This window comes from Manis javanica, chromosome 15 (assembly GCF_040802235.1).
Source record: "Manis javanica isolate MJ-LG chromosome 15, MJ_LKY, whole genome shotgun sequence".
NCBI classification, from domain to species: domain Eukaryota; kingdom Metazoa; phylum Chordata; class Mammalia; order Pholidota; family Manidae; genus Manis; species Manis javanica.
This window is the reverse complement of record NC_133170.1, coordinates 47,037,297-47,051,124: the sequence shown is the minus strand read 5'-3', so window position 1 is coordinate 47,051,124 and position 13,828 is coordinate 47,037,297. Positions and strand designations below refer to the sequence as shown.

The window sequence follows — 13,828 nt, the reverse complement described above, 5'->3', positions numbered from 1 at the left end:
GTGTGGAACTTTCAAGACAACACTTTCATACTGCTCACAAAAAGGGAAATAACTGAATAACAGTATTCTTGAAATCTAGACTGGTAGTCAAAAAAATACAAATTAAAGCAACCATGAGATATCACTTTTCATCTATTAGACTGGCACAGATTTAAAAAAACTAGGGCTCCTAAGAGTTGAGGACAGTACAGGGAATTCCTATTCTATCATATGCTGATGACCATGATGTAAACCACACAATTTTTTCTAGAGGACAATATATCAATCTTCAACAAAATTCTACCAATGTGTAAGTCCATCTACTCAGACGTTCCATGTCAACAGATTTAGCCTCAGGAAATAATCATGCAAGTATATACAATATGTAATTATAAGAATGTTCATTAAATCACTGATTATAATAGAATATTATCAAGAGCTTAAATGTCCAATCACAGGAAATTAAATTTGGTATATTTACACAATAGAATACTATGTAGCCTCTGTAATTGATATGTGTTGGGTAAAAACACAATGTTAGGAAAAAAGTAATTCTGAAACCACATAGAATATGGCCCAATTTTTATGCATACATAAGTGTGTATGTATGCATATAAACATTTATAATGTATCTACATATATATGCAAAGAACAAAAATTCCAAAAGATATGTAAAATGGCATGAATTAATTTCTTGCTTAGGATTACAGGTAATTTAAACTTTTTTCTTTTATCTGTAATTACTTTTTATTCTATAACAAATATGTAGACTTTGTAAAGTCAAAAACATTAAAATACTTACATATTAGACTTTTAAAGTAAAAAATTACAGAATTTGAGCACAGCAGTAATTATGAGTAAGAACATGTAATCCCCTCCAAGATATAAAGCAACTTCTACTTTACAAATAAGTAACAATTAAATCATTAAAATATATATCTACACTGAAAAAGAAATGCAGTATTAAAAACTATGGGACATACCAACAATGTATATTTTTCTTTTTGACTATATTATTCCTAAATAAAGTCTCATTGGCTTTATTTAGTTGTATTAGTTTTAGAAATAAAGTAAAATTTCTAAAGTCTCATATTTCTCCAGAGAAATAATATTACCACTGGTGGTTAAATACTCAGCTGAAGACTTGGCATCAGATACAACTAAAAATATATGAACAAAAACACTGTAGATTTAGTAAAAGAGGCATAAACATACTGATTATATAAGAAAATCAATGTACTGAAAAGTATCCTGAAGTACAGCATTAGAAAGTACAATTGGCACTTGACCTATTTAAAACTAGTATACTAAGTTTAATGAACATTAATTACACACTTAATTAAAAATTGTTTTGCTTGCCTTCTTGGAATTTAGGTGAATTCTGGAAGAAAGGATTGGAAAAGCTCATCTGTGATTTTGAAAAATCCCAGTGTGGGATATTCAAGCCCTACTCCCAGAAAGCTCCTGTGGCAAGAGGAGGCATCCAGATCCTTCCCTGAATATTCGGTGATATACTTGAGGACTACAGTATTAACAAGTCCTTGTGAAGGATTCCAAGTATAAGACTTTGGGAAAACTCATCTCATGGATCTAATCATGTTATAGACTAATTGCATGGTATGGATATTTGATTACCATTAGGTGGCCAATCAGATTTATTTGTGAGCCTCTGTGCTCACCAACAATTCTCCCTGGCACCTGCTGCTATCTGGGCTCATTCTTTAGCGTATTGGGAAATGCTGCATGAATCAAAATGAGTGGCTCATGCTGTTGGAAGACAAGGACAATGGAGAAAAAAATTAAAACTTAACTTCAAATATGGACTGGTTAGAGTAATATAAGACTAGAGAGGCATGGGTGTGCTACTTCAAAACTTAATAAAAGTGTTTTAGTTAACAGCTTTCAAGACACCCACAATCTTTCCTAGTGTCTATATTATTAATTTCTAAAACTAATAAATTAGGTTGTGATAATTTACTTTGAAAAACTCACAGGTTTCTAATAAGTGTGCATTTAAATTGTGATTCTAGTTACCAAAGTTTGATTTTTCTTTGTCTTAAGAGATTGTCTAATTATATTCAATCAGTGGATATGATTTTTCTAGTAATATTCTTGAAAGGTTTAATTCAGCCTTTTTTTTTTAACATTACCAGTAAAGGGAAGCTCTGTGTCTCAGAAGTAGAGCTATTCAAAAGCAGACTGTCTAGCTATAGGTCACATCTTCCTCATAGAGAACTGAAATCTATTTTCCTGTAACTGATACCCTCATGCTTCTATTTTTGCCCCATCCAGCCATCCAGGATAAAGGCTAACCCCAGGCCACACCATAGTTCCTGAAACATCTAAGGACAGGTATCACGTTTCTCCTATGTCCTATTTTTACTAGTAAACATCTCCAGGGTAAATGCACATTAATTTAGTGGAAAGTATATGGTCCCTGGGGTCAGAATTCAGTAGATTCTTAGCTGTATATTATTGGAAAACCTCTCTAAGCCTCATCTAAGTTTCCTCAACCTGTGAAAGGGAACATTCTAGCCTTGTGTGGGTGTTTTGGAGAAAAAAATGAGTTGGTACAGCTGATGCCCACTGCAGTGCTTGACCCAGTGGAAAAAACCCTCAAAGAATAATGACTCTCTCCTCAACAACTCAGTCCTGTTTGTCCTTCTGAAAGGTAAGATCTTAGAAGTGAATGAGGATCTCCAGATACAGTCCAATTGGTCTAGAGTTCTGGAGACTGTACTCCTAAAAATGTTTCCTTAAACCTCCAAGCTCAATTTCCAACAGAATTTGGTCAGCCAAAACCCACAAATTTTACTTATATGTAATAAAGCAGATCTTTCCTATTTTGCATCATGATTTCTTTCTGATTGTCAATGAAATACTCGACATTTGGCTGCTTTAAATTCCACCTTGTTATTTTGGCCCATTCTTTCAGGCCATTGAGGCCTTTTCAGCAGCTGAATTATTTTATCTAATTTACTAGTTCACCCTTTTAGCTTTGTTTAATCTACGTCTTTCTGTCATGCAGAGCCTGGAGAGCCCACACATTTTCTGAGCCGTGTCTTTCCCAGCACAGACTGCGCCGGACTTCTGAGCATCACAACCGCCTGCCCTGAGTTTTTCCTCCGCTTCCCCTCTGTCCTCCCTTTGCTGAAGAGGCTGTCAGAGGAAGGTCCTCCAATCACCCGCAGTGCAGCAGGTACCCCGGTGACTTATGCATTGGTCCCAAGTAGGATGGATAGATATAAGGTTCTCATTCGGGAAAAGGCGGCAGTAAGCAGTAGGCAGACACACTATAGCTTTGTGACTGGAAACCTGCCAGTGTGGCCCTGGGCGGCCACCAGTGTCAGCAGCCTTGCTGGCCTGGATAGAATGTGCTGTGTAATAAAGGCACACGGGCTTTGCCGTCACAATTCCTGGGTTCAAATCCTGTCACCACTCTTTGTTTCCTGCATAACACTGGGCAAGCTCCTCAGTTTCATTGTGCCTTGCTTTCCTCTTTGGTAAAATTATAGTTATTATTTTTTGCTTTACTATCAAAACAATATCCAAGCATCAAAGACAGAAAGGAGAAAAGGAAAGAAAAGAGAAAGTGGAAGGGAGGGAGGGAGGGGAATTACAGAAAGTCATGGTGAAGGTAGTCTTTTCTTGCTTTTTAAACTGGTTTACTCTAACCTACAACTCAAATATATTTTATTTGCCTCTGTATTGAGAGGTTAAGCCGGGACAAATGAAAATTCTTTATTGGAGGCCAATATACTAAGTCAGTGTCCTAAGGGTCCTTTTCTTTCCAAAACTGGGGAACGAATGTAAACTCGTCAAAAGACTGATTTACAGGCAGCAGAAAGGAATGTGAAGAATTCTTAAAGCATACAGTTTCATCTTAAATAAGTGCAAGTTCTCCCATGTTCTGATTTCACTGTACTTGCTCTTACACTTTCTTACACTTAATATGACTTTCCATTAATTAATCATTCATTAATGGACTATTGCAAATACTTCCTTGCGGAATTTTCTTGGTGTCATTTTTAAGTCTGTGTGGGTCATACTTTCTAGTCTAGCGCATGTGTACTGCATGTGAGCAGCTGAACCTTGGACACCAACACTCAGAGCTCCATAGCTGGTGCCATACGTCTTGCCTTGAAGGGGCTCTGCCTTTCGTCCGGCTCCAGCCACAGCCTACATCTAGTTCTCTGGGCTCCAGGGCTGGCACCAGCCCGACCTCCTTCCCCTACTTCCATCCATAATATGCTGTCTTATGTTGCATTAAAATAGACACCACAAAAAGGAGACAGTGAGAAAGAAGGAGAAAAAAGTGAAATGTGAGTAAAGGGCTGGGGTTGGGGGATAACCTATAACTTTTCACATTGTTTTCCTTTTACACACAATCAGCCCTGGGAAGTTGTCTACAGTGACAGAATAGACATGCATACCTAGATATGAATATTTAAGAAATGTATATGTATATACATATACAACAATACATATTGCTAAAAATGGATGAATACTTTATACTGACCTTAGGGGGTTTAAACGGATAGTCTGGTGAAAAGGTAATGTCAAGAAAGAACACCCCTCCTTCATAGACAGATCCCGGGGGTCCCAATATAGTTGACCTCCATTCATAAATGTTGTCTCCTTTGGGTCCAGCGCTGAAATAAGACATACAAATGAAATGTACTTAGTGATTATGTAAACCCTGGAATTTAAAAAATCTATTTATGGTAACAATAAATTGAGCAATGCCATAAAAACACCACAAAATTAATAGGTTAAATTCTGTATGATGATTAATTTGTCAATATCATCAGTATTCTATAAAGGATATATGTTGGTACGACTTAGTAAAACAGAACCAGGAAGATTCTGTTTTGCCATTTACAACCCCTAAAAATACAGAACAAAAGAGGCGAAGGACCACAGACCAGAGGTAGGAGCACAAATGTTTAACAAAACATGAAATTATTTTGAGGTCCTGAAAAGGTGATATAGTCATAGGTGAAAGAGACACATTTTCAAAGCCAGATGGGCCACTACAGAAAAAAAAATGTCTAATACCTTTGTTAATAACCGAGATAAGTAAAAGGTCATCAGCCATGAAACTGAGCTCAAGGATCATATCTCATCTGAATCTTCTTTTTTCTCTTCCCACCCAAGATCTCCCTGCCCACCCCACCCACACCCCAGTACATCACAGCCAGTGTGGTCTGCAGAACGTAAGATACATCATTTTGTTTTAAAACAGTGTTTTGGCAGTGTTTACTTCTCTGTCCCTCCCTAAGTCCCTTGAGGAACAGACTTGGCCCTCCTCAGCGTCTAGGAAGTGGGTGTGATGGGATGACAGCCAAGCAGGTGAAGCCACGTGGTTCCCAGCAGCGAACGTAAGTCCCGTCCCAGAGACACTCACTGAGGAAAATAAGGCCCCGCGAGTCACCTGAATTGTATTACTTCTCTCTGGTGAACAGGAGGGCAAAATGAGATTAAATTTTAGCTTTTTTTAATATCAAGCTAATAACTTCATCTAATAGGCAGAATTAGCCTCACACTCTGTAGCAAACTGGGCAACCCTGTTAAGGTGCCTGGGAAAGATTTTATTGTCAACAAACATTTGGCTCCCATTCTCTTACTGTGAAATAAGTTTATAGTCACAAAAAATTCAAAATTTGATGTTAGTTTATAGCTAAAAAAAATTTGGTATAATGTTGGTTAGTATTCCAAAAAAGCATGCATCTTAAGCCAGTTGGGATATTCTGGGAATTCAAGGATAGCCTAATAATAGAAAATTATTAATGTAATTCATATCAATAAGTAGAAAAAATTGGTAATAGATTGCAGAAAGAGCACTGAATAGGCTTTAGTAATAGCCATTCACGATAAAAACCCTTAGTAACACTGGAATAGAAGGAAACTTCTTTAACCAGATAAGGGGCATCTACCAAAATCCTCACAGCAACTTCAGTATTCAATAGTGAAATATTAAAAGCACACCCTTTAAAAGTTGAGGAAAAAGACAAGGACGTCCACTATATCCACTTCTAATCCTTATTGTCCTAGAGAGCATATTCATCAAAGTAAGAAAGACACAAGGAAAAAACAAACAGTGTATGGATTGGGATGGAAGAAATGAAACTGTTAGCATTTGCATTATTTAAGTACACAGAAAAAAACTCCCCAAACATATATACAATTTATTAAACTTAATAAAAGAGTTTAGCAAAGTGTCTGGATATAAAATCAATATGCAAAAATCAACTGCATTTCAATATACCAACAAAATTAGAAAATGTATTTAAAAATACCTTTTACAATGTTATTTAAAAATAAAAGGAAACTATGAATACATTTCATTAAAATATATAAGATTTGTATAGGGAAAATTATAAAATCTATTGAAATACATTCATGACAATTAAATAAATGAAGAGTGATAAGTTTATAGGCAGGAAAACTCAGTATCCAACATGTCAGTTTTCCCCAAAATGATCTAATGCAATGCCAATCAAAAGTTCAACCACTTTAAAAAAAAAACTCAACTTGTACAGTTAATTTTGAAATGTATTTGAAAAGCTGAAGAAATGCCTCAGACTTTTCCACATCCATGGAAAGCTGATATATGTCAGAGTTGATGAAGCTAAGGAAACAGTTTTCTTACTTGGAAAATAGAGAAATTGGATTTTTACCTCAATAAATATACAAACCTCTGCTGCAAATGGATTAAGCACTTACAAGCAAAATAAAGTTTTAGAGTTTGACTAAAGAGAGTGATAAGCCACAAATTGAGAAAAGATAGTTGAATCACATTAAGATTGACTAGTTTTATATGATTCTAGTACATTCTAGTGTCCACAATGTACAAATTCCTAAGAATCAGTAAAAGACTAACAGACTATTACAAAAGACATAAATAAGCATTTCTAAAAAGTGGAAACATGAATGGACAATAATCATATGAAAAATACTCAATATCATTAAATCAGGGAAATGAAACTTAAAACTACAATTCCATGTTATTTTACAAAATACAGGCAAAATGCCTGACAAAACTAAGTGTTGATGAAGATGTGGAAAAAAAAGAACTCCTAATCACTGCTGATGACTCTGTTTAATCATTTTGGATAAGAGTATGGAGCTACAGTGAATATATATACTCCTATGTTACAACAGAGCAATGGCATTTCTGTATATTCATTATTTTTATGCATGTGTATCAGAAGACATACACAAGAATGTGCATGGAAGCACTATTTGTAATAGCAAAAGTCCACAACGTCCATTAACAGAAAAATGGATAAATTTACCCAAAGGAATACTACACAGCAGTGAAAATATGTTGATGAACATGGATGAATCTTAAAAATATCATACTGAATAAAAAAGCAAGTCTAAAAGGAACATATAGAGTATGATACTACTTCTACAAAGTCTAAAAACAGGCAAACAAGAAAATATACTGTTGAAGGAAATATACATATTTAGTGAGGCAAGATATGAATGAGAACAAAGTTCAGAAGAGCAGTTTCCTGGGTGGAGTCAGGGTGGAGGACAGCACACAGGATCTTCCGTGGTTCTGGTGATATTCTATTTCTCAAGGTGTATGGTGGGCTCAGGACTTATCTGTCTTATTACTAGGCTTCATAACTTATGTGTTAGATATGTCCTCACATATGTATCAGATTTTCATATTGAGAAAAGTATGTCAAAGAAATCTACCAAAATGCTATGGGAAAACAGCAAGTTGGAGCATATGTCAGTGTGATCCTAATATATAAACTAGAAACATAAAGCAATATTTTATGTTGTTTATGGATACATATCTATGTCAAAATCTTTTAAGAAATGAACTGGAAAGATACACTTAAATTCATGGCAGTAGTCACGTAAGGAACAGAGGAGAGGTGGAGTGGGGTGATGGGAGGAAACAGATCTGGGCAATGGGGAATAGAGAGTTCAGTTTTATCCAGCATTTGATTTCTCCTGTTTAAAAAATGACTAAGTAAAAAATTAAAATAAAATCATGCTTAGCCAGGATTTATTGAAAAGTGCTGAAATACATGAAGAGGCAGTGGTGCAAAGACCAGACTATAGCATTCCTATCCCGTCTTCCCCTCTGCCTACCTGTCCCGAAGCCAACAGTGAGGGAAGAACAGAATGTATGCAGTCCCTTGTTGCCAGACAAGCTCACTCATTCAGATGAATAATACACATGGTTGCACCTTGAGCTATAATTTGGCCCAATATAAGCAGAGAAGTTTATCAGAAGGACAAGCTTAAAAGTAAATTATAGGTTTGTAGTTACAACATTTCTTCAAGGTAGATAAAGAAATTTAGTTTAAGACATACACATAGGAGAATACATGGCTATGAAATGAAGGCACATTTCCCAAATACAAAGGCATAATTTCTGAGTCACTTTGAGAAATTTTAAGATGGTATTCCAAGAATGGTAATCACAGTTAATTGTATATTTTAGGCTAAATAAGAGTCACCAAATAGTGTCACTAAGGAAGAGACTCAGAAGTAGAAGGCAGGAGATACCTCACAAAAGTGGGCAATGTCTGCTGAAAACTTAGTCAATTTGTGAGCATTTCAAGTTTTATCTGGCTTTCAGCAAGAACTCCCAATTGTGTCAGTTCTTTGAAGGTAGTTGTCTATGCAGTTATTAACAATGCACTAAATAACACAACTACCACTATCACTCTGAGTTGATTTATGCTGTCAAAATGTGTCTTTTTACGAAAATACTTTACTAGTAGTAACAAACTATCTTGAAAACAGATTGTTTTAAAATGCATGTGAAACTATGTTATTTGCCTAATACATATAAGACTGAGTCTCAGCAATCATGTAGAAATAGCATGTCTGCACCACTTGCAATCTCAAAGCTTATAGCAGTGGTTCTTAAGCTAACAGGCCCCTGTTCCACTCCCACTTTGATATGTCCCGGTGAGAAACCCAGGTGTTAAAGTCCACAACTGTGCTGTACAAAATGGCAGCCAGGTAGTTACTGACCACTTGATTATGTGGCTGTGGCTGGTTCAAATTGAGATATGCTGTAAACGTAAAATGTATGCCAAAATTCAAGGACAATGTAAAAAGAGAGTAAGATATGTCATTACTTTTTATCAGTTACATGCTCAAATGATATTATTTGGGATATACTGGAATAATTGTAATATAGAAGTATATTGAAATTAACTTCACCTATTCCTTTTTAGTCTTTTTTAATGTAGCTACTAGAAAATTTAGAATTATACATGTGACTCACATTATATTCCTTTAGACAGCAGTAACTGTCCAATAAAACTTCCTGTGATAATGTGATAGTGGAAATGTTTTAGTTATCTTGATCCAATATGGTCCTCACTAGCCACACACGGCCACTAGGCACCTGAAGTGAGGCCAGTGACAGTGAGGAGTGGAATTTTCTATTTCTTTTGATTGTAAAGAATCTGACCTAAGAGCTCCCTGCAGTTAGTGGTCCCATATAGTGGGTAGTAAAGATCTGGAGGCTCCAGTAGCTCATATTAATCAAAATGTTCCTTTAATATGTTGGAATTATGTGAATCTATACCAAACAGAAGAATGGGCTTTTGTATACTCTGATAGGACCAAAGGAGTGAGAAGGAAGGAGGTGCTGCAGGCTGCTTTATGCCTCCAATGATCGCTTCTCCTTCAAACTGAGCAAAGGGAAGGTGGGCCAGGGGCCTCCGCAGTACAGAGTGGAGGTGAGGAACACGAACATGCTCCCGGGGCCATTTCTGCTTGTCTGGATCCCAGCCTTGCCATGGAAAACCTGTATGACCTTGTGTAAATACTTAATCTCTTATGTCTTAGTTTTCTCATCCACAAAATGTGCGATTGTAGCACCAGCCTCGTGGAGCAGTTGTGAAGTTTTAGGAGAATTGTACTCAGAGCTTGGACAATGGGGCTTGTAGGGGCCCAAGTGGTAAGCCTCCAAACTGAGCTGTCACTGAGGTTGTTAGGCTTTGTGGGTGACACTGAAGTTCATCAACACACTCAAAAGGCTAATTGCCTGGTGATTTTATAAGAGATTGAAGACCCTACGACCAGAAAACAAGGCTCCCAAGACACTGTCATCTTCATCTCCATCATCATCACCGTCATCCCACAACCTAATCTTATTCTATGTACTTAGGTAAGGCAGAGCTTTGGACCCCATCAGAAACCCTAGCTGCCACTCCCAGGAAACCCAGCCTTCCACTGAACAGAATGTTTACTGAAGATCAGGATTTTTAGGTCTGAGGTTATTTTGCAGTGTTTTCCCACTTGCAGTGTTCTTAATGAGTAATATCTTTAATTTCCTTATTTTCAGATTTTGCTTTTTAAAGAAAAAGAGACACAACTGACAGAGTTACATTTCAAAATAAAACACAATTAGCTACATCTATTAAAATGCAAACATCAGTTAGTAAATTACAAATTGGTTGAATGCCTGAAATTGCTGCCGCCTACAGTGGATAAATCCTCATGTATATATGAAATATTAGACATTTACAGTAAAATGCAGAAAAGGACAGGGCATTCACTGCCTCTATTGAAGAGCCTAAGATGCTGTAACATACCGGAATACTTTGAATGAGCTGTGCCACAGCAGTGGCTCGAAGACCAAGAGTTTTTGGCTATGCTTGCTGCCTTTTCATTTGACGCTGACTCTGAGACAGGAAAAGAGGAAGGATGTTGAGCAGCGCTGAGATCCTGGCTCCACAGGACAAGGGAACTGCCTTAGTAGAGAATCTCTAGTGTGCCAACACTAACCTGAAATCGATAGGGACAAGACGTAGGAAGGGATTTCTCAGGAGCTCCAGCGACCCCTGCCTATGTCAGACTCCATGGAGCTGAACTCACCCCTTCCAGTGGGGGGGGGGGGGGTCATGCCGTTCACACACAAATTATATGCCACACCTATGCCCAAAGTTGCTTTGGAAGTAAACAGCTGCGGGAATACTGAGCTCCTGGCTTACAACACAATAATGCATGTGTTTTTCTATCAAGCTTGAAAGAGAGAAGGTAGTTCCCATCTCTTAAAAGAAAACACGAAGGCAAGGCCCAGATGAGGGACAGCTACAGAGGGTAACAGGCACCTGAAGCGGGAGAGTGCCACAGTACTGTCTCAATGAAGGGAGAAGAAACATGTGGGGTGGGGAATTCAGGGGGGAAAACGTTCTCAGTGTCCTCAAGGTCATGGGCTGACCTATTTGTGGCCAAATCCAACAGTGCTTTTTGTCTTCACTTTACTAAAACTCTCTGTAGTTTCCACTCCAATTCCTGAAAAACTGTTTCCCAGGTATCTCTTCAGGAGTCTCCCTCTAATTTGGGGCACTACTCTAATTCTTTTGTTCTCTTCAGTGCCCACCTCTCTAGGGGCTCTGCCCTGAGCTACCTTGTTTTCTCACTTTCATTCTTCGAATCCACCTACCAAACACTGATGGAATTTCTAATCTGATCAGAAACCTGAGAGTCATCCTTGACTAAGCTCCCCCCTCTTCTCTAAACACCCCCCAGAACCTACAGAACCTCACTCCGCAGTTTCTCTGTAGTCTGTGTACTGGAGGCATCAGCTCTTCCTCAGATGGCACCATATCCACATGTGGTTTCCCTGCATCCAGTCTAGCTTCCCTCCAAACCGCCCATCTAGCTGCAGATGGAACTCTCCAGAAAATCTTTCCAGTGGGATCTTTTGTTTCACTATGTTCTCTGGCTTCTTAATATCTTCACGATGAAGCCCAGATTTCTCTGAAGTATACCAAGTTTTTCATAAAGATCTGCCTCCAGCTTACATCTCTGGCCTCATCCCCTGCCACCTCCCTCTCTTCCACCATTTTCCAATCACATTGGAAAGACGTGCAGAAATTCCAAGAGAGCTGGGCTCTTTCTTGACTCCTGTTTCTGGATAAGATGCTCTGTAGGTTTGATCATTCTATTTGTCCTTAAGCCTTAAGTTGCACTTTCTTCCAGGACATCTTCCTCACCCCCAAAGGCTAGGTTCTCCTTTGTAAGTGGTACCCTTCTATGCAAACATAGCGTTATAGTTATTTATGGGACCTTTAATACAGGTGAAAGAAGAAATATTAAGGAACAGCATTATCTGGGTCACAGGAAGAAAGAACTCATTCCGAGACTGCAAAAGCATCCCAGATAGCCCAAGGGTGTTAAGAAAACAGGCCAAGATTGCTGCTCTTAAAAGGACAATTGGAGAAAGGTACCTCATAAACTCCTAAGTCTCTGTATATCTTTGTTCAGTAACTTTTTGAAAAGAATAATACCACCAAAGTCCAGCGTAACATCTTAGCGTTACTGCTGATAGAAAATACCCACTTTGTACTAAGTTCCAAGCAGAACCGGACTCTTGATCTTTTCTCCTTTATATGGTCTCTTTTTAGTCTTTAAGGGTCTGGTCCTTATTCCTGAAGTATTCCAAGAAAAATAACTATTTCACACTTTCTGTCAATGAGTGCTTAATAAATGGTTAGGATCTTTATGATTCTCCAGATTTGAGATGTAAAGATAAAAAGAAGGTGTCAGTTGGCTACAGTTATCTCTTGCCAATCTTAAAGTCACTACTGTCATCCAATCTGTACCCTCTGTTAACAGTGTCAACAATGTAGAAGAAACAGGAGGAAAAGATTTTAAACAAAAATAAATTACTGCTTAATAATCATAGTATTTCCCATCCTCAGGAAGGCAGGAGCTAACCAGGCAGCATGCGCAGTGGGCAAACCAGCTTCCTGGGAGTCAGTGAGGAAGGCAGGCCCAGGAGGTTCACGGCACCTGGGCCTCCGTTTGCTTCTCTGTACTATGTGTAAGGGTGTGTGTGTGTTTGATTTTTTCTGTGTGTGATATACTCAGGGACTGCAGAACTCTGCAACAGATGTAAGATTTTAAGACATATAACTACAAAACAGTGAGCAGGCAGAAGTAGAGAAAGTGGGAAGCAGGAAGGGAGACTACAGGGAAAAATGGTTATTTCCTCCTTTTCCTTCTAAGCTACTTTTTTGTAAGACAAATTCACTTGCAAACATACAGGCTAAGTCACAGAGTCAAAAAGGACCAAATCTGATTTTCTATACATGTGGGTTGCTAGAAATAAGAGCATAATGTAAATACCTTGAAAACCACCTAGTTCAACTTTTTTTGTGAAATGGAAGCATTGGAACTGTGTGGGCATTCCACCAAGTTAGACAGGCAGACATGAAATCAATCAGAATTACTTAAAATACTGAGTTACAGGATTTTCAATCCTTTAGTTAGCTAAAAGGACTCTAGAAATAAGTTGACTGAGTTATTCTCAGCCTTTTTCTCCCCTTTTTAACAGATATTCTCCTTGTAGAAAAAATGACCCATGTCAGCAGTGATTCTTAGCATGGATCTGGAAGTGTGTGGTGGGGTGGGGTGGGGAGGGATAGAATAATTTGAAAAAATAAAAAGCTCCCCTGCACTGAGAATCACTTCTATCCAAAGCCTTCATTTCAAAAGTGATAAAATTAAGGGTCAACAAAATGAAGTGCTTTGCCCAAGCCCACACCCACAGAAGAAAACCTAAGCCCTGTGGTCCTAGGAGAGGCTCTTACTAATTCTCAACTGCTGCCAATTCCGTTATGAACACTCAGCTGAAAAACCGCTGTGGTTGCCATTATGATAAACGGCCCTGCTTAAGGTAGGTGACCAGAAATCGAGAACAACTGGATTTTCTTTTACTGTTTCACCCCAGGCATGTTTCAAGGACTATATTCTGAGGTTTGGTAAACAGCCATTCTCATCTCAGCCACCAAACTCTTTTTTTTTTTAGCTTTTCAAAATAGAAATAGTGACCTGACTACTCTCTTCGTTT

General features: G+C 38.0%; 1 protein-coding gene across 2 annotated transcripts in view; it reads right to left on the bottom strand.

The window, feature by feature from the left end:
- Positions 1-13,828, bottom strand: part of UBE2E2 (ubiquitin conjugating enzyme E2 E2) — a 360,447-nt gene that overhangs the window by 87,331 nt on the left and 259,288 nt on the right. For both annotated transcript variants that reach the window (XM_037008576.2, XM_073222806.1), the window contains exon 4: positions 4,499-4,631. In XM_037008576.2, the coding sequence (XP_036864471.1) occupies positions 4,499-4,631 (133 nt within the window). The remainder of the gene's footprint in view (positions 1-4,498; positions 4,632-13,828) is intronic.